The following is a 21,328-nucleotide window of genomic DNA, read 5'->3' as shown; positions in this document are numbered from 1 at the left end:
GAGCAGGTCCCAGTTAGTGTAAACAATACTAAACTAGATGGGTCAATGTAGTTTAGAGAAAAGGCGAGCAAGAAGGCAACATGGTAGAACTTTATAAAATTAAGCAAGAAAAGTTTTCCTCCCAGCTAAGATGTGGGGCTGCCTCCCACAGGAGCCACAATGGGCACCAACTTGAGTGACTTTCAGAAAGGAGGGGACAAAGGATTTACTAACCACAGGAGGGGAGTGGGCTCTTGTGCTCAGGTCCTGTGTAGCTGACCACTGGGAGACCAGGATGCTTGAACAGATGGGCCACTGGCCTGATCCAGCAGGCTGTTGTGTTCTTACCACCCACTCGAGGGCAAGAATTCTATAACCCAGATGCCACAGTGGGAAAGGCTGTGCTCCTAGGGGAGCTGAAAGATGGTACCTGGATTAGGGCCTCATTAGCCTGTGGCAGGTAAAGCTTGGGGTGGGGGCAGAGGGACACTCACAAGGGAGATGTTCCCTGAGATGTTCAGGACCCAGATCATGATAAGTGTCTATCCCGCTGCCTTTCAGATAGTGCTTGGGTCTGAAATCTGGGTGTGCCTTTTTGCAGTTCAGAGTGTGCCTTTGCCTTGATGGAGAAGATAATAATAATAATAATAATAATAATAATAATAATAATAATGGCTGCCTTTCTCCTCTCCACCTGCTTGAAAGCTATTCAACCAAGAAACTAGGGGCACTTCCAGACTGCCCCTTTTCCAGGTGGGATTTGATCACATGCCAGCAAATCCAGGCTGCTCAATTATAAATTTGATCATATGCCAGCAAATTCAAGTTGTGCAATTGATTGGGAGGTCTTACACAACAAACCCACTTCGCCTGAAAGACTGGACTTTTTGCAGTAAGAAAAGTGAGGGGGAAATGCACTGGAAAATGTGGGGGTGGTGTTTGTATTGATGGAACCTCAGCTAACCTCCCCACAAGCAAATCAGAACAAATGCTCATTAAATAGCTGACGTCGTCTAATCTTCCTGCAAACAAATCAGGATGAAGCACCTTGCAGAGAAACAGAGCACTCTGCTCTTCTATATAATAAATGATCAGGGTGGGAAGAGGTGGCTTAACTTGGGCTTGCAAATAGCCACTCCTTCCTTCCCCAATAATTATAATAGGAAAGTTAGGTACATACTTAACAGTGCAACCCTATGCACTGGCTTACTTTGCAAAAGCTTGCTTTGACTTTAGTCCCACTGTGTGTGGTTTTTTTTGGGGGGGGGGGCTACTCCCAGCTACATTTGCATATGATTGAAACCTAGCTCCCTCCCATTATTTGGCCTTTGTGTCTTTCTGTCTGGTTGATGGTTTATTGATCTATGCTCTGTCTGTCTGTCTATCTAAAGTCTATCTATATACCATCAGTCTACATGGTGTGTTTTAGCACCAGCAGTGGGGAATATTGCAGGAGGATGGAAGTGTCAACAGAGCAACGGCTGTGTCTTCTGTCCTTCTGTCAATCACCAGTCCGTATGCTGCTTCTGGCCATGGTTTTGTTCTTCCCAACACCCCTCTCCTCCCGCATCCTCTCTCCCCAGTCACTCTCCAGGCTTGCACATGGTCGGAAACAGCACTGAGCAAGGCATTAAGAGGAGGGAGGCCAGGAGGGCAATCAAGAAGGAGGGAGCAAGAAAGGCCCATGATGCCTAAATCCGATTTGCCTTGCGTTAAAGAGCTTGGGGGCAAATGTGATCAGTGCAACCAAAATAGCCCCTCTCTTTGTGTGTATAATGTGTGTGTGTGTGCACGCATGCACACTCACAGCCACCAGGTGTGGCAAGCGCAGGTCTCCGTGGTCCTCTCAACCCTCTTCCCCCGCCTCAGGGAGTCTATATAAGAAGGTGCCGAGGTACCAGCCATTCCACTAGCTCTGTTGAAACAGGACGAGGCGGACGAGCTCGGAGCATTGGCGGTGCGGGGTGAGCGTACAGCCAAACCATGGGCAATAGTAAGAGTGGGGCCCTCTCCAAGGAGATCCTTGAAGACCTCAAGCTGAACACCAAGTACTCGGAGGACGAGCTGTGTAAATGGTACGAGAGCTTCCAGAAGCAGTGCCCAGACGGGCGCATCAGCAGGTCCGAGTTCGAGAAGATCTATGCCCAGTTCTTCCCCAACTCTGACCCCAAGGTGTATGCCCGGCACGTCTTCCGAAGCTTCGACACCAACGATGATGGGACCCTCGACTTCCGGGAGTACATCATTGCCCTCCACCTCACCTCCACCGGCAAGACCAACCTTAAACTAGAGTGGGCTTTCTCGCTCTTTGACGTGGACCGCAATGGAGAAATCAGCAAGAACGAGGTTCTTGAGATCGTCACGGTGAGTGAGGAAGGCGTGTGGGGCGAGACATAGGGGGGACTTTGGGAGGGGGCTTGTAGGTGGGGGGTAGGGACGACAACAAGGGAATACAGGGAAGACCCAGGCTGAGAGCTTCCCCACTGCAAGACCAGATGCACTGAAATTGGTTGTGGAATTACATGGGGGGAATATTCCCTTTTCACACATAATATGTTTGGAGACAAGGCCACGGAAGTCTACCTGAAGGAACCACTGCACTGAAATCCTTATTGAGGTTTTGGTTTTATTTTTCCGGTCCCCTGCTTGGATCATTTTGGTCCCGTCTATCCTTGCATCAGGCCTACTCTTGGTCAGAAAAACAGGGCCTTACCTATCCCAGCACTCTGTTCACCCCAAACCTGCTGCAGTCGATGGAAATTTATAAGAGTGTCTACCCTTCTTCCACCCATTCATGGACCCATCTAGCTGAGCTCCAGGGTCTCTCTTCCCTCAATCATCTCTAGCCTCCTTCGCCCTGTCCCCCAACATGGAAACATATCCTGTGTTCCCATGGCAGGTGCCTCACATGTTGAAACTCATGGCTGCACCAGTTAAAGAGGGGAGCAGGAATGGTTGGTCATGTGACTTTCTCTTGACCCACCTTGAGGTGATGGGATGACAACGGATTACCTTAGCTGAAGGCTTTGCATTGTGTCAAAATAGAATTAGCCTTGCCCAGTGGCAGGGGAAATCCTGTTACATTCCTTTAACAGGATGAGCTGGATTGGCAGCAGAGTAAACAGGTTCAAATCCTCTCCTAATTTTATCTCATGGCCTCAGCTGCCCTCAGCAGGTTCATACCTGCAAGCAAATGTTCATCTTTTAAGGAAGATAGGAAGCCATTTTCACATATATATTTTTTGAGCAGGGAGGGAAATACATATATATCTATTTCTTAAAACCCCAGAATTGCACCCTCAGGTCCAGAATCAAATCTAAACACATCTGTATTACAAAATACTGTATAAACTAGTTTGAAGCAAGTTTAACCATCATGGCTTCCCACAAAGGTGGCTGGGAATTCTAATTTTGCAGGTGCGTTAACAATACTGTATTTACCAGAGCGGGGATTACAGTTTCCTTTATTCAGTTTGTGGTGGGATCCATAACATGTTAAACAGGCCTGAAATGGATAAAATTTGGAGTGTAGGCAAGTATTTGGATGCTGCTATTCCCATAGCGAGGAAATTCCTTTTTCAGAAAAACTGTTAAATTGAGAGCCAACTGAAAAGTGGCTGCCTTGCGTTAGAAGATGCCAAGGTGCCCATACAAATTTGGCACCTCTGAGATTTCACAGAGCTGTGCGCAGTATGTAACCCATATGTAACCCATAATTCCTTGCTGCCAGCCTTCCTCCGCTGATCTAGGCTCCCCCTGCAGATGTGTTTGCCACAAACCTTGGAAGAAGGGCAGAGCAATCTGAGATTAAAGTTGGATTAGGCAGAGTTAAATCCCTGACCCTCTCAGTGCAGTATTTGCCTCGCTTCAACTGTCTTGTCCGGAGGAATAGCTTCCACCGACCTTGGAAAGGGGAGACAAGGAGCAGAAAAGTCTGTCTGGGGAGAGGTTTGGAGGAGATCTCAGCAAGGGCTGAAGAAATTCATACGGTATTTGAAAGGGATGGCAACGGGGCAGATGTTTGTACAACAAATCCCACCAGCTGGCTGGGGAAGCTGGTGCAGAGATATCCCATTCCTCACTCCAAGAACCCAAAAGTCCTGGTTCGTAAACGCTATGGGGTATTGGTGTTGGTTTTCAGAGGCTTACTTGTTTAGGGAATTCTGAATGACCTTTCCACAAGAATTATGTGCTCCAGATCCATCCACATTCCAGCTCGTTTTGTGGGGAAAGTAAATAAATAAATTACCAGCGAATGGATCCTTTCCTCTTCCAGAGTACCAAAAACACTGTCATAACCCTTTCCTCTCCAGGTTGGGCTGTGGGGTTTTTGTGTGTGGATGTATTTTGCAACATGTCATTGATGCAACCATAGCACATTGGTGGTGAATTTATACTGGATCAACTCTGCACACCATCCCGCTTTATTCATTGTTCTGAAATCAGGGTTGGACTCTGGTAATACGGCATTCCGAGCGATGACAAAATTTGGCACCCTCCCCAAAATATTTCTTATTTTCACATGAATTCCTTTCGGTAACAGTAGCTTTTTATGGATCTTCTCAGTAGGTATCTGTAGAAATATAGGCATTATTATTATTATTATTATTATTATTATTATTTTGTGCCCCCTCGTCTTGGTGCCCTGTGCGGGAGAACCACCCACATCACCCTAAATCCAGCACTGCTGCAATGCCTCCGCAGGGTTAGCTCATGACTGCTGTCTGGAGAAGCACCCCTTCGCACTGTAGCACAATGAAAACGCCCCTCCCAACAACAGGGCATTTGCGGTAAAATAAGTTACAGGATTTCAGCAGGACATGCAATGATTGGATACAAAGCAGTATGTCCACCATGAAACTTTTGCAGCCGCAAAGCATATTGAAAGCAGGGCCACATCATACCTGCCACAATACCAACAGGAGCACAGATAAACATAAATACTCAATAGAAAGGAAGTCTGTGGAGGCCCTAAATTAGTGTTGCCACATGTTTTTCCTTAGCCGGGCTCCTGTGTTATTAACAGCTGTGTGAAACACCGGGAGTTTCCTTTCCTATGTGTGCTGCATGGATGGAGAGAGAAATCTGCATTTTGTTTCCAGACAGAGTAAGAGTTCCATCCATGTACACTAACTTCGTTTTCCCTCCATTTCTGTGGTACATTAATTCATTTCCCTATTTCTTCGGGTTGCCTCTCTTAGACTTCTTGGTCTTCAACGCTATCTGTCACTCTTGAGCAAAACTTCGTACTGAAATCCAGTGAGCAGATCACAGACCCCTTGTAAGCTAGCATTAGCAAACAGGTCTCCCAGGAAGAAGGGCCACCACATAAACATGTCTCCTGTCCTAAGTATGTCCCTCCGTTTATAGATTAGTAAAGAAAGGCTTCCTTTGTTTGGTCATTCCTGTAACAACCTTGTGTGAGGGAAGTCACGATTATTGGAATAGCACAGGTAGGGTAAACGGAGGCTGAGAGAAAAGGAGAAGTTGGAATATGACCTAGCGGGCTGTCGTTGTTTCTTCAGGTGTGATTCGGGTTGTCTGATTATAGTTGATTAGGAGGTTTTGTACAACGAACGGCTACCCCCACGATCTGACTTTTTGCCATAAGGAAAGTGAGGGGGGAATGGTTTGATGCAATGTCAAGTAACCTCCCCACTCAATAAATGAATGAACACTCGAAAAGTGGGTTGACTGGAAGCAACCCTTAGTTACTAGCCCAAATCCTTCTTAGGGGGTTGTTATGTACTGAAGTTCCCACTTTGGCCCTGCAGGGAGATACTGTAGATAGTTCAGGTCCACATATGCAAATAAGGGATCGAAAGTGACGTTCCGTGATTGGATAGTTACAGAAAATGGTTACTGTTGCGTTCTAGTTGAGCTCTATATAAGCAGGCTGGCTGAACCCTTCAGTTCACTTCTGTTCTGGCCTGTGAATAAACAAGAGCTGTTTGAAGAATCGCTATGTCATCTGATATGTTCACCCACAACTTAACAGGGGTGGTAAAAAATAAACTAGAAAGGGGAGGGAAGGAGAGACAGATGGACAGACACACACACACCCTTCCTGAAGACCCAAATATACTGCAGAGTAAGATGGACTGCAGGTGTGAAAAGCCATTCTTGAAAAGGGACAGGTACCCTTTTTGTTTGCTGTACGTCATCAAAGTGACTGGAGATTGAAAGCAAAGTAGGAGGTGTACATGCAACTTAGGGCTTATTGTGTTTTATTTTCTCCCTCAGCCTGAGGGATTCCCTACTGCCACCATTACACTCAATTTATCAGGCATATCAGATAGCAAACAAATCAGGGATTCAGTCGCCTGAAGGGCCGGCTCTACCATCAGGCTGACTGAGGAGGCTTATTTGGGGTATAATGAAAGCACAGTAAACTGTTAGCTATTTAAATAGTTGTTGTATTTTTACCGCCAAGGAGAGCGAGAGGCACATGTGGGATTTTCTGCCTCAAGTGCTAAAAACCATTTGATTTGGGGGCAGGTTTGCCATTTGCTCATTTACCTCATGGCTGAGGCTGGCAGTGCACCATTTCCCTTACTTTAGGCAAGCCATACACTTAAAAAAAGAAAAGACAAGAAGTAGTAGCAAAAATACATTTATTCAATTAAATGTAGTTTGTCTTGTGTCACTTCCACAGCAAACTTTCTGCTAAAATTATATGCGTCTGAATCTTACCAGAGATGGTGCTATATCAACAGAAGTTGTACAAGTCAAAGTGCTGAATACATCTACGATTTGTTACTTGTGTGAAATTTACCATCTTCCACTGGAATTTAGCTTCCTATGAGAAAATATGGACAAATTTTGTTCGTAATAAGTGCTATAATTTTGGACAAAGCCTGCCAAATCTCCATTCTGTTACTGAAAGGGGCAGGGGACCTTTCCTTCCCCACAAGCAGCCACTGTGGTCCGCCAATTTCTGGTTCACCCATGCAAACGTTTAGCATTATGGGGAATGCCAACTCCTCACTGCCATGTCTCGACATGTGTCACGATGGCAGCTAACAGGCTTTCCAGGCATTCAGTTGAGAGATGAGGTGATGAGAGTCTAGCTCAACATACATCAGAAACAAGGCAGCACATTCACCATGCTCAGAAATCAGCATCTTACATCAATCATTCATTTTTACTGGGCAGTCAATACTGATTTGCTTGTGCAAAGCTAACACGGTGGTTAGATTATATCCAGTCTTTATTGAGCATTTATGCTGATTTGGCTGCAGGGCAGTTATATGCCAGTGAGCATTCATCTGTTTGCTTGCAGGGCATTTATCTGTCTTTCCACTGGGCACCTGTTCATACATTTCAATGCATTTCTGTCACTTTCCATACCTCCAAAAGCTTGATTCTTTTTCTTTTTTTAAGTGGATTTCTTGTGGGCAAGGGCCACAGAACCCTTTAATCCACTTTAATAGTGGAAACCAAAAGTTATGCTATGCCCGTGAATCCCTCCTGAAAGAAACAGCCCGCAGGCCAATGTCAAAATAAAGCCGAGGCAATTTGTTTATTATGCACCGTCTCCCCCCACCCCCCGCTCAGCTGATCAAAGGATGCTGGCAAAATTAGCAGGACAAATGGCTTAGGTAGAAAAGGAAAAAAATGTGGTTTGGTGGTAAGGTGGCTGATGGGGAAGTTTGTAAACCAGGGATGGGAAAGCTGTGGCATGCTTTTTGAAGGCAGGTGTCTAGTCCTCAAGGAAGGCAATGGAAGGAAACAAACAGGCAACATTCAAAGGCCAGGTTGTGATCTGTTCTGGGTTTTACACTTCCTCAGAATGAAAAGGCATGGATTAACAGTTATGGGAAAGAAGGGAAACTGGACAATATTTTGCCATAATGCTGAGACGGTTACTATAAAATGCTCTTTCATTCTACATGGGACTCACTGGTGATGTGGGAAATTCTACCTGTAGGGACTCTTCATGACAGCCGCTTCAGCCCTGCCCCTTCTAGGACCATATAACAAAGATGGGCTTGCTGTTTTTTACCAGTGCGAACCTTGTAGCTTCAATGTGAAGTCAGCTTTTCCCCCTCACACCTTTCCTGCTTTGCCTTGGCATCCAGCTTGATGGCCATTTCTGGGGGACTGGAGAGCTTGCTCCCTGTTTTGTGACCTTTTAGGCTTCTGTTGGTTTGCTTATTGCTGCAATTGGTTTTAATGCTTATACTGTGTTGTAAAACGCTTTGAGTCACTTTAGTGAGTAAAGCGACTAATAAGTATAAAAAAATAATGTGATGCTAGCTGGGCTGATGAAAGCTGGAGTCCTCATTGCTCTTATAGACAATAGCAGCCTTGGAATCCACAGGAGGCTGTGAAGGGCAATGAAAACTCTCTCTGACCCCTTGGAAGCAGCTCTGGCCAGTCCTTTTCTGTCTTTGGAGCATTCACTAGCCACACTGAAATATTTCCCGGCAGTTTCTTTCAGCAGGAAGACTAGAAACTTAGAAACTTGCTTTGTTTAATAAGGTATGCATGGGGAGAAAGCTTCTCACATATGTCCAATTCAGTAGATTGATTTTGGTTTTTTAATTCACTACACATATACAGTATCCTACATTTAACCTCACCAGACACCCCCAAGAGAATGGAGTTATGGAGTTAAAAATAAAATAGTAGCTGCTATTAACTTCTTAAAGGTGCAATATGATTTACAATCCTTGTTTGCTTTTACAAGAAACGTGTGCGAAACAGGCACATGGGATACTTCCACTTTGCAGATGGGAAAATAAGGGGTGGTATTCATTGAAGTTTTACTTAGAGTAGACCCTTTGAAATTAATGGACCTAACTTAGTTGTGACCATTCATTTCAATGGGTCTAGTCTCAGTAAAATTTGGTTGAATACCACCCAAGGCTCCACAAAGAATGATCAGCCTTAGTGTATTCAGTTTTAGCCCTGCACACATTGCACTGCCCAGGGTTATCAATAGATTAGTTTCTGTGCAAGAGACCTACTACTACTGTGAAATTAAAGCTGGGATTCTCAGCTGTCTCCCGAAGTGGCCTGATTTTACATTAGAAGCCTTATTCTCTGCTTCCATTATGTAACAGGAAATGTCTAGACTCCAGATAGGCTGCTGCTTATAACATTTCCTTCATGCCACCAGCAGACTCACATATTTGCCTGCAAGTCAAGGATGTCAAGTCAGTAGTATTGCATGCCATCCTGATCTCTGAGCAGGGCAAGATTCCAGGCGCTCACACAGAGTTTGTGTTTCCTTTTGGAAATGAAGCACAGTGGAGATGGCAGTGTCTTGATGACATATGGTTCATTTACTTATATACAGAACCTGAATTTAGGATGGAGGGGTTCACAGCATTTACACGCCAAATGGGTCTTGCTTCTTCCATAGAAGCAAGCCCTAAATTCACAAAGACATCAAACGTTGCTCTCTAATGTTGTTCTCCTCCTCTCTCTCCAGCTTGCTGCTTTCCTTCTCAGTGACATCACTCCTTCCCTCTCTACTCTAAACCCTGCCTTTATCTGTTGCTGGAGGGGACCCCCATTCATTTGCCATCTAGCACAAGCCCTTTCATCCCTTGTTCTCTTAACAACCCAGGAGGCTAGCCTGCCTTAATTCACTTTTAACACTTGCTGTATCCAGGGATTAGAAGTGGCTAGCACCCACAAACTCATAACAGTATGTTCCACCTCCTTTCCCACTGGTGAAATAGCCACCAGAATGAACCACAGAAAAATGAAGTGCATCATTTAGGCTCCAGAAACTGATAACTGGAACTTTGGCTCAAAGTGGATTGAGGGAGTGGGCCTTACCTGGTTATCCCTGACACCCTGCTCAAAGCACAAGGGTGTAGACTTTGCGCGAGCAGACAAGTACCTTTGCAACGGAAACTCCCTTCGTCAACTATCACCATTCAATGAGGATACCTGAACTGATGTTTATTTTAAACCCCTGAGCTTGCTTTCTCTCGTAGTTCTTCCCTCCCCATCTCTTTTACCTTGTGTGTAATGTCTTTTAGACTGTACACCCAAGACCAGGGACCATCTTCTGGTTTTTGTTAAGCCAAGAGTTCTGGGAACCTTTTTTGGCTTGCAAGGGTAAAGATGCTTTATATATATATATATATATATATATATATATATATATATATATATGGCACCCTGTCCTGCACGAGAAGGGTTGTATCCAGCCAAGTCCTGCTCAGAGTAGGCCCAACGAGTGGTTGCGTTATGATCTTTCCCCCCTTTTGTTCCAACAGGCCATATTTAAGATGATTCCTCCAGAAGAGCAGAAAACCCTGGCTGATGATGAAAACACCCCCCAGAAACGGGCCAACAAGCTGTGGGCATATTTCGGCAAGGGAGAAACAGGTAGCGACCTTCCTTCATGCAACTAAGTCTGTAACACACTTTTTCTTGCCACAAGAGGACAGGGTGGGGGGTGATTACCGTATTTTTCGCACCATAGGGCGCACTGGACCATAGGGCGCACCCAGTTTTTAGGGGGGGAAATCAAGAAAAAAAATCTTTCCCCCCCCCAGCCCCAAAGAGCAGCGTACAGGCTGCACACAACCTCTCCCTGCCGGAGTGGTTGCGCGCGGCTATGGCACAAGCCAAGGCAGCGAGCAGGATGGATCCCACTCGCTGTTTTGGCTTCCTCTTTAGCCTCGCATCACCTCTCCTTGCCGGGAGACACTGCGCAGGGCTAAAGAAGTCATAGCCCAGTGCAGCCTCTCCTTGCTGGAGGGGTTGCGTGCAGCTATGAAAGAAGCCAAGGCAGCGGGTGGGACGGATCCCGCTCGCTGTTTTGGCTTCCCCTTTAGCCCCGTGCAGCCTCTCCCTCCTGGGAAATGCTGCGCAGGGCTAAAGAATCCATAGCCCCGTGCAGCCTCTCCTTGCCGGAGGGGTTGCGCACAGCTATGGAAGAAGCCAAGGCAGCGGGCGGGATAGATCCCGCTCGCTGTTTTGGCTTCCCTTTAGCCCCGTGCAGCCTCTCCTTGCCGGGAGACGCTGCGCAGGGCTTTCCTGGCTTTACTGGGAGGTGGGGGGATTCCCTCACCTCTCGCAAAAGCCCGCAGAAGCCGTGCAACCCCTTTAAAGAGATCGCGGCTTCTCCTGGCTTTCCTGGGAAGTGGGGGGATTCCCTCACCTCTTCCAAAAGCCCGCAGAAGCCGCGCAACTCCTCTAAAGAGATTGCGGCTTCTCCTGGCTTTTCTGGGAGGTGGGAGAAGGGACTGATGCGGCCAGTCAGTCCCTTCTCCCTCCTGTGGAAAAGCCCGCAAGAGCGCACGGAGCTTGTGTGCGGCTCTTGGGGGCTTTTCCCGCCTGCCTCCCCCCTGCATTCGCTCCATAAAAAGCAAGGGAAAATGTGTGTGCGTCCTATGGTGTGAAAAATACGGTATTTTATGCCTATATGAACACATGGGGTTGGATCCAGAGCCTCTCAGTGGGCTAGAATGATTTTAAATGGCTGTAGCTCAGCACTAGAGCACAGGCTTTCATGAAGCACCACTGAGTATGGAGAGAGGTGGCCCAGTGGTCTTTGGCAAGAGTTACACTTGGGTCCCATTGAAATCAGTGGGACAAGCTAGTCCCAACTTGTGCAATTAACTTTGCTTGGATCCAGCCCACTGTTATTGACCTCTTTCTCAGTTAGCATTATATATATATGTCTCAGAACCTTCAGTCCTTCACTGGTGTTTGACCTTGAAGAAGCCCAAGATTTACAAGAATACCAAAAAATATTTAGGGGGAAACAGCTAATGGGTGTAAACCCAAAACAGCTCAATGAGGAGTGAATGTGGCACCTTTGTTTTCATGTGTCCGCACATCTATTTGTGTGCAGTGCATGAGAGCATTAGAAACAGGATGAATCCACTGCCACATGCAAACTTATAGAGATTTATGTTCTGTAGACCGGGGACGAGGCTGAAACTTTAAAAAGCAGTAAAGCTATCAACTCACATAAAGTTTTTAACAAGGCATTCACACGCAAGTTGGGGGGGGGGAATGACAAAATAAGGAGAAATATCACAGAACAAAGATAGACAACTACTTCACCGGTGCTATAAATAGAAGAATATTAGTTGTGTGTGTGTGTGTGTGTGTGTGCGCGCGCGCACACACACACGCACACACAGTGTTCCTCTTTAGACCTGGTCCTTCCACACAGTATAGCCCACCTTGTGGAGACAAAAATAAATGCCATTTGCCTGATGGCCTTTGACAAAGGAGAAATAATCCTCAAGGCAACCATAAAAGGAGATTTCAGAAACTTGAAGGGAAACATTTTCTTCCAGGCCTCTGGTGTGCCTACAAATCTCTAACTACTTATGCAATTAAGCAGCCTTGCAAAAGAGAGAGGGGTGGGGTGGGGACATACCTTCGAAATATAGCACCTGTAATGTATTTATTATCAATTAAATATCTGGCCTGTGGCCCCTTTAAGAGAAACAGCGACAACCCAGGAGTCCAGCTCCTGGAGAGCTGAATCAGAACTATGGTGTGGCAGGGCCTCATCAAGAATAAAAGTTTGATTTACTGTTAACTCAGCTTGCGGTGAGTTCCTACATAAATCGCAAAAGGCATTACAGCACTCATCATTAACATATATGCACATCATATGGGGGAAAAGTATACTCCCCTTGCAAGTTGTTGCAAGGATTACTGCACAAGATTGCCTGCAGATTACAAATGCTCTTAATTCTGAGGATAGGGAAACCAAGGTGCCATACAAATCCAAAGCATTATTAACAACTTTTGTGGACTACCATTTTTGCATGGATGTCCATAATATAAACAAATGAGTGTGCTGCTAAAGAACTTCACACACACACACACACACACACACACACACACACACACAGTACCCATCTCTTCCTCAAAAATCAGGCGCCCCAATTGGGGAAAAGCCCTGGGGGGGGGGGAGGTTCACAATCTCCCCCAGTTCACCCCACTACCTTGCCGCCTCGGCTCATCCGTTTGCTTCTTTTGTGTGTAATTCTACCGTTCACATTTTACATGCATGCGTTGTTTTTCCTTCTCCTTTTGCAGACAAGCTTGCTGAAAAGGAGTTTATTGAAGGGGTGATGAAGAACGATGCAATAATGAAGCTCATCCAGTACGAACCAAAGAAAAAATAAGGGGTTGGGGGTTGGAGGAGGAGGAGAAAACACAGAGATGTAAGAATAAATGTACGCATGATGGGGAAGATGGGGACACTGAACACCCCTAACCGTGTGTGTGTGTGTGTGTGTGTGTGTGAACATGCAAAAGTACAACTACAAAAATAAGTTTGTGCCCCTTTCAATACAATCCCTACTAGCCCACTTCTTTAATTTACTGGGATTTTTCCAATGGGGGATGTAGGCTTGGCAGCCATAAGAACCATTTACCTTAGCAGGTATTTTTGTTTTGTTTTTTTAAAAGTAGTAGTAGTAAAGAGTTGAGGAGGGACAGAAACAAACAAGGAAAGGAAACTGGGGGAAATAAGAGAAAAAGGATGAGGACCTAGATTCGAGCAGACAGACCCAGGCTCAAATCTCCACTTAGCCATGAAGCTCAGTGACAAAATGCGAAAACCTTACAGAGGTCACGCTGTGCTCCCTGGGGGCTGAGATACAAAGCTAATAAATAAAAGGATCGACAGTAGAGGCCTCTTGAGACCAGAAATAACCTGTTAAAAGCAATCTAGGTTTTCCAACCCAAAGGCTGCATTATATCGATGGCAAAAATGGATGGAAGAAATGGGAATTTTGGCTTTGTGCAGTGGGGCAGTTTCCACACAGACTTACACCCCTCTCTATCTTCCATCCAGGCAAGGAAGAGGCATTGTCAGGGTTCAAAAACACACCTGAGTCAGGCAAACAGTCAAGGAGGGTGTGACGTGAGACAGGTGAGGGGGTGTGACCTGGAGAAAGAGGGTGTGATCTAGGGAAAGTCCTAAGGGCCGGGGGGGGGTTGGAGGGCCACATTTGGCCCTCAGTTCCCCATCCCTCACCTTTAAAAAGAAAAATAGGGAGGAAGACCAAAACAGGTGCCCTGATTTCTGTACTATGAAACCCCATTCCCCTCTCTCAAAGGATCCTGGGTAATCACCCAGTACCACTCTGTTCTCTCTGCTACTCATCATTTAGGAGTCCTGCCTGTCAGTTGGCTCACTAGCTCCCAGTTCGTAAATCTCATCCAGAATCAACTTCTAAGATTCTCTGTGGGGAAGCCATGACGGATGAAAAGAATGTAAAAACAGCTAAACATGTAGCACAGGTATCTCTTTAGCTGCCAGCTTCCCCTGGCTCACAGCTGTTTGTTAACATATCCCACTATATTTCAAGAGGACGGGGGGCGGGGTGTGACTTGCAGGCCCTGATAATAAACATACTTACTTGGAAGCAAATACCACACTGAACTCTATGGGACTTGCTTCCAGGTGAGCAGGCTTAGAACTGCAGTTTCCCTGGATTGGGGTCACTGAGCCTGCATTTTTGTCGTCTGAAAGGTTAGCCCAGGATGGCTACTACAGCGTTTAATCAGCACATTCACCCTTGTTTCCTCTGCTCCTGTTGAAGGTTAACACTTTCTCAGTCCATATCCCGCCTTTCCCAAAAGTATATTTAAAATGTAAACCTTATAAATCCCGCCCCCCACCTCCCCCTCTGCTTGTTCCGGAGGAGAGGGCTGGGTGGGCTAACAGAGATATCTAGAGTTGGCATCATTTCTAGAAGTGGACTTTTATGCATCTCTGTTGATTTCCTTCCTCTGACACTAGAATATTTCATTTCTTCAAAAGAAGGGGGGGTAACTTTCTAGGGAGCGGGTGGCAGGTAGTTAATTTACTAACGGGGGAACGTGTTTAAATTTATGTACTGTGTCTGTTTTTCAATAAAGGACATTGTGTGAAACATACTTTGCCACAAGTAGTATGTTCAAATATATCTAAGTTGTGGGGAGCAGGGATTTACCGGGATCAATGAAAAACATATGGTGCTGTTCCAAGCTCTCCAGAGGGCAATGGAGATCACCGGGCCTGAGAACTGTCTTACAAGATACATGAGAAGATAAGAATAGGTTTTCTGGATCAGATCAAAAGTCCAACTAGTCCATCACACAGTGGCCAACCAGAAGTTTCTGGAAGCCCACAGGCAAGCAGGCAGGAAGACAATAGCCCCCACTTTACTTAAGAGCCCAGCAACTCAGAGGTCACCTACCTTTGATAACTGAAAGACAGACAGACAAATAGTCATCATGACTAGTAGCTATTGAAAGCCTTATGCTGCATGAATTTATCCCATCAACTTTAAAGCTAAACTGGCAGTGGTGACTGCTACATCTTGTTGCAGAGACTTGCTTCTTTTTGTCGCTCCTGAATCTCCCAACGGTTCAGCTACCATTGGATTACCCCAGCTTCTAGCAGAGAGGAAGAAAAAACCGTCCGCAACAAGCTCCTTGAACCTCACAGCCTGATGTTCCCTGTGTACATGGATTGCTGACAGGCCTCTGGCCACACACTTGAAATCGTTCCTCAGCACATTCTAGGGATTTTCATTATAGGGGCTTCTCCACCCCAGAACAGGCCTCCAGCGTCAATAAGGCATTAGTTGTCTCAAGCAATTCTGCAGCTGAAGCTGTTCCCCAATATTGCCAACACCAGAGGGCAGGAAAATTTTCCCCTTCTAAACATATACAGTAGTAGCTTGGTTTACGAACTTAATCTGTTCCGGAAGTCCGTTTTAAAACCAAAGCGTTCTTAAACCAAGGTGTGCTTTCCCATAGCAGCGGGGGGACTCAATTTACAAATGGAACATACTCCACAGGAAGCGGAACATGTTGTGCTTCCAAGGCAAAGTTGACAAACCAAAACACCTACTTCAGGGTTTGTAGTGTTCTTAATCCAAGTTGTTCATAAGCTAAGCTGTTCTTAAACCAAGGTACCACTGTACTTGGCACATAGCTGGTAAAGGCACACCAGAAAAGTACCAAATCCCAATTCTCTAGCTCCCCTTACTCCTATTTTCAGAGAACTCAGGTCTTGGCATCCATCTTCTCCCCTGCCCACTTTAACCCTGCAGACACTGGCTTCCAGGATCCCTTTAGGTTGCCATTTAAAAAAGAAAAAGCCCTTCCATACACGACACAGCAGAATTTAGTACATTGTGCTTTTCCTAGCAGGGAGGTGCTAGGACAACTTTCACCTGCAAATGCCACCTTCTCTTCTGCCTTCTGTTAAACGTGCAGGAGCAGGCCGCTAAAACAAGGCACACCCATCAAGTTGCCATTAGACTCCTCTCTCTTTTTAAGCCCTCCTAGCTGAACGCACAGGATATAGCTTTGCCTGTTGGATTTCTGTCTTAAATCACTCATTAAAAGCCTTGGGATGATGTCTAGGAGCAATGCTGGCCTAGGAAACGCAAAAGTCCAGGTTTTCCTTGTCTTTCATTCTTGGAGAAGGCCAAGCCAAAGCACCGTCATTTACTCCAACAGGGACATTGAAAACCATCTCCTGAGAAACTATTTCCGATGCCAGACAAGTAAGCTTTTCTTTTTCCCCTCAGAGAGAAATCCACTAAATAAGGTAAGCAGAGGGAAAGGGGAGGTCACATAGCCCCCACAGCTATGTGTCCAACTACCAATTTTATTGGGGGGTGGGAATCCAAAATCCCTTCAAGACGACCAACCCAAACATAACAAAATAGTGAGAAGCTTCTGCGTCCACACAATTCATCAGGCTGGATGTTTAGCAAGGCAAAAGTGGGATGAGGTAAAACAGCTGGCTTGCTATTGCAGCTGTAATGCCTGCATGGGTCCCAAGTTCATTTGTGTTGTATAATCTTAAGAGGAGGGTTGTGGCCTGTGAAGAGTGCCTGCCGACAGAATTTACCACTACAACAACAGTGCTTCTAACTCAATTTGTTCCTTCCAGAGCTTTACTTTGGCCCAATGATTAGGAAGAGGGCTGGGGCTGGGGAGAGGAAGCGGGGTTATATAACCAGTCTCTTTCCCCGCTCTCTTGCTCCCTGGAGTTTTAACCACAAGCCAGTTAGTGCTGATCTGCACTAATCCCCATGTGGAAAGGATGCTGTAAATATGGTTGTAAGGAGCTTGTGATAATCAGCTGGACACTAGAAGCAGGTGAAGCGGCTGCTGCTGGAAAGAGCCCCTCTCCAGCTCTGAAATTTCGCTTCTCCCCCACCCCCAGCATATTGTGCAAAACCAACCAGGTGGCAGTAAAGACCTTGCTAAAAATTACAAGGAATCAGCACAAAACCAATTACGAAAACACAGAAAGAGCTAAACTGGTACAATGAAAACAGCACTCAATCCCCCGCTTCTTGCTTTGAACATGGCAAAGTAGTGCCACCTGGTGGGCAGAATGGAAAATGGCACCAACAATCCCTGTATCTGAAGTGGCAGTTTAATTTCTAAATCAAGGCAAGCAAAGCTCAAATATAGCTTCAAGCCAGGCCAAACTATGCCTCTGCAACTAGATTTCAGAGTTTTTCGTGATTCCTCAGTGCTGGAAAGCATACTCTGCACATGCTCAGATACACGTTATGCCTTATCTCATGCCAAAGGCCTGAGGCCTATCGCTGAAAATAAGCTAAATACTAGCTCAACTGAGTCGGGAAAAGAAAGAAAGAACAAGTGTTGTGTCCAACTTCCTGGCAGAAGAGGATGGGTGGTGGAGCATCTGCCTTGTACACAGAAAATCCCAACTTCAATCACCAGCGTCTCCAGGTAGATTTTGGAGACTTCTGCCCAATACAGTGGAAAGCTGTTGCCAGTCAGTGTAGAGAGACCAATGGTCTGACTCTGTTTAAGGATGCTTCTCCATAATTCCTAATTTTGTTGTTGTTGTTGTTGTTTAGTCGTTTAGTCGTGTCCGACTCTTCGTGACCCCATGGACCAGAGCACACCAGGCACTCCTGTCTTCCACTGCCTCCCGCAGTTTGGTCAGACTCATGTTTGTAGCTTTGAGAACACTGTCCGACCATCTCGTCCTCTGTCATCCCCTTCTCCTTGTGCCCTCCATCTTTCCCAACATCAGGGTCTTTTCCAGGGAGTCTTCTCTTCTCATGAGGTGGCCAAAGTATTGGAGCCTCAGCTTCACGATCTGTCCTTCCAGTGAGCACTCAGGGCTGATTTCCTTAAGAATGGATACGTTTGATCTTCTTGCAGTCCATGGGACTCTCAAGAGTCTCCTCCAGCACCACAGTTCAAAAGCATCAATTCTTCGGCGATCAGCCTTCTTTATGGTCCAGCTCTCACTTCCATACATCACTACTGGGAAAACCATGGCTTTTACTATACGGACCTTTGTTGGCAAGGTGATGTTTCTGCTTTTTAAGATGTTGTCTAGGTTTGCCATCGCCTTTCTCCCAAGGAGCAGGCGTCTTAATTTCGTGACTGCTGTCACCATCTGCAGTGATCATTCCTAATTTATCCACCTGAATTTAACGAAAACACACAAGGGGTGGGGTGGGCAAAAGGGGCCAAGATCCAGGAATTCAAGACTTGTGGTTCTTTGCAGTCAAGTCTAAGAGGGATAAGAGGTGGGAAACTGGGAATTAAGGCTGTCAGGTTCAAAGTCAGAGAACATGGATGCTTTTAAATCCCCTGCTGCAGGCAGGACCCTAGGCAACCACAGCTTCCCTTGCCCATTCCTCTCCCAAACAATTATCCACCAGGGACCCCTATTAACTGTGTGCCATGTAGCAAGGTGGCGAGAATAGATGACAGGGCCTGAGAGGGAACGGGCAGGATACATTTCTCATCATGGGGAAATTTATAAGTGTGTGAATATTCTCCAGCTTTGAATTAAGACAACTATTAACTAGAACAGCCCTTACCCAACTAACCAATGAAGCAAGCTATTTCAGGACAGATCCAAATATGTGCAAAGTTAAGTTTTCACCTTTATCCATTCGTCCAATCAGAGCCGGTCCTACCATTAGGTCAACTGGGGTGGCCACCTCAGGCAGATTTTTTGAGCATCTCAAAAGGACAGTAAATTGTCCATTATTTATTACTGTATTTTTGCTGCCAAGCTGCGGGGAGAGGCTCATATTGGATTTTCGGCCTTAGATGCCAAAATTAACTTGACTGGCCTGGATGACCCTGTGCCTTGATTTGGGTGACAGTGGGGAGCAGGGTTGGAACCGTTTGTTGCTCTGTCTTCAGGCAGCAAAATGTCCTGGGCCAGCTCTGGAAAATCTGCGCATAAAGCAAAATTTATACACAGGAAACTTGCCAAGTGTGGTGAGAGAACGGCACACTACCCCCAGGCAATTCTCCTTCATGTGTTGAGAAGCCTACACCTCTAGGGTACGGCTCATCCAAAGAAACTTGGCTAAAACACACAAAACAGGAAGATAATCAAGGACAGTGCTGCCCTCCGCTGGTTCAGTATATTCCTGCATCCAAAATGCAGTAATAACGCAAGGAAAGTCCTGCCCAGAATCCTTCCCACAATGGCCAAGTATGTTTCTAAGAAGCCCACAAGCAGGACACTGGGGCAACAGCTCTCTTCCCATTACTGCTCCAAAGCAAATGGAAATTCAGAGGTTCAGACTACAAATCTGGAGGTAGAATAGCTAGTCATCTCAGTATCAGCTTTACCTACCATGCATTTTTCTAATCCACTTTTAAGTCACTTAAATTAGCGGTACTCATATCTTGTGGCCATGAATGCCAGTTAAATGTGACTATCTGAAGTATTCCTCTCATCCTGGATTTTCAGTTTTGCTGGATTTCCCTGGAGAAAAGCATCTGCCCACCTTTACTAAGATTTTGTCCCCACTGCTATTCTTACGCTGTATTCTTATTTTTTGTGTTTACATCTTTTTTATATAAAAAAAAACAAGCCACCTAGAGGACTCTGGTAATGGGGGCAGCATAGGCATGCCAAAAATAAATGCCCATTACACCAAACTGAAAAGCTCCCAATATTGCTTTTCCGCATGGAGAGGTGCTCCAGCCAGTGACCATTTCAGTTGTTCAGCTTTCAGTGTTGCATTATAAGACTGGTTTTCAGCCTCATTTCAGGAACTTTTTATATTCATACCTCCAAATCAAGCTTACCCAAGAGTTCATCAGATTACTTAATTTGCCATATAGCTTTATGTGCTCAGCTAATGTTTATGCAGGTTAGCAGATGAACCCAGTTTGAATTGGCAGAATGACTTATCTGTGACCTGCATTTGGTGACAAACCACTTAGAGAGTTCACCAAGCACTTTGACTTTTCCCAACTAAAAGTTTAAACCCAAGTCCAAAAGGACGACATCGACTCACACTGAAACATTCCTGTCTGGTACCAAGTTGCCTTAAGGACTATCTATGCCTATATAAACTTGCATCGCAATTAAGATCAGGTTCAAGAACCCTGTTTGCTGTCCCACCAACACATAAAGTTGAAAGGACAAGTGCCAGAAACAGGGCCTTCCCGTTGGTGGTGCCAGGCTTTATCGTTCTTGTCCTTCTCTTGAAGACTTAACAAATACTTTTAGTGCTGTTTTAAGACGTTTCATAGCCCCTACCTGGCAACAGGTGTTTGTCGATCGTTTTAGATTGTTGAACTGCAACTGAATTGTAACTTTATTGCTTTTCTGTTTTTAATTTTGTACACCACTCTGCACCATGTCTTTTAGAAAAGCGGTACTGTATATTCAAAAAATATTTAAAATATTTATATACTGCTTTTCAGGTGAACCTCAAAATGTCTTTACACGAAAATATTTCAAATAAACATTATTAAAAATTATTTAATAAAATAGTAAATATAAGCTACAGAGGAAAAACTATGGAGGAAGTAAAACACTTCTAAAAAGCCAGATCTGTTTCCCCCCTAGCCCTGTGGTGGCAGTTGTGGGAGGGAAGACCGTTGTTAAAGTTCTGTGTGCACAAAGAAGCACACACCATGCGGTATAGCCCATGAGAAATGTGTGCGCACATTAGCATACAAGGAACTGTGGAGACCTGTCAAACAGCCCCTTGACCTGTCAAACACCTTTGGCTGTGCCAGCCAGAGGGTGCACCACAAGGCCGTTAAAAAACCATGCGGGCTACCTTATGCTGCTGGCATGTTGTGTACTGCTGAGGGGTGTGTGTGTGTGTGTGTAAACTACAGAACTGGGTAAGGACAACCGTACTAGTATTGTCCCAAGCTGCACCTGCATTTTTATGACACAAGTGCATACAACTGGGACACTGATGGAGGGAGAAGAAATTCACATGTTCCATTAAATCATTTAAGTACTTGCCAGCTAATGTGTGGAACAGTTCAGATGCCCCTCGTGTCATAACAAATCCCAGCATTCATCACCTCTTCCCACATCAAGGTAGCTTAACACCGGTGCCATAGGACAGTTTAAGGG

At 45.5% G+C, this 21,328-nt stretch overlaps 1 protein-coding gene across 1 annotated transcript; it reads left to right on the top strand.

The window, feature by feature from the left end:
- Nucleotides 1-1,557: 1,557 nt before the first annotated feature.
- On the top strand, nucleotides 1,558-13,974 carry RCVRN (recoverin). The gene is made up of 3 exons (XM_080977511.1): nucleotides 1,558-2,343; nucleotides 10,218-10,329; nucleotides 13,012-13,974. The coding sequence occupies exons 1-3, from the start codon at nucleotides 1,963-1,965 to the stop codon at nucleotides 13,098-13,100; spliced, it is 582 nt and encodes a 193-aa protein (XP_080833637.1). The 5' UTR covers nucleotides 1,558-1,962; the 3' UTR covers nucleotides 13,101-13,974.
- The last annotated feature ends 7,354 nt before the right edge of the window (nucleotides 13,975-21,328 follow it).

Source organism: Podarcis pityusensis, assembly GCF_964106645.2.
Source record: "Podarcis pityusensis genome assembly, chromosome: 13".
Classification (NCBI taxonomy): domain Eukaryota; kingdom Metazoa; phylum Chordata; class Lepidosauria; order Squamata; family Lacertidae; genus Podarcis; species Podarcis pityusensis.
Note: the sequence above shows the minus strand (reverse complement) of the source record. Positions and strands in the feature narration are given on the sequence as shown.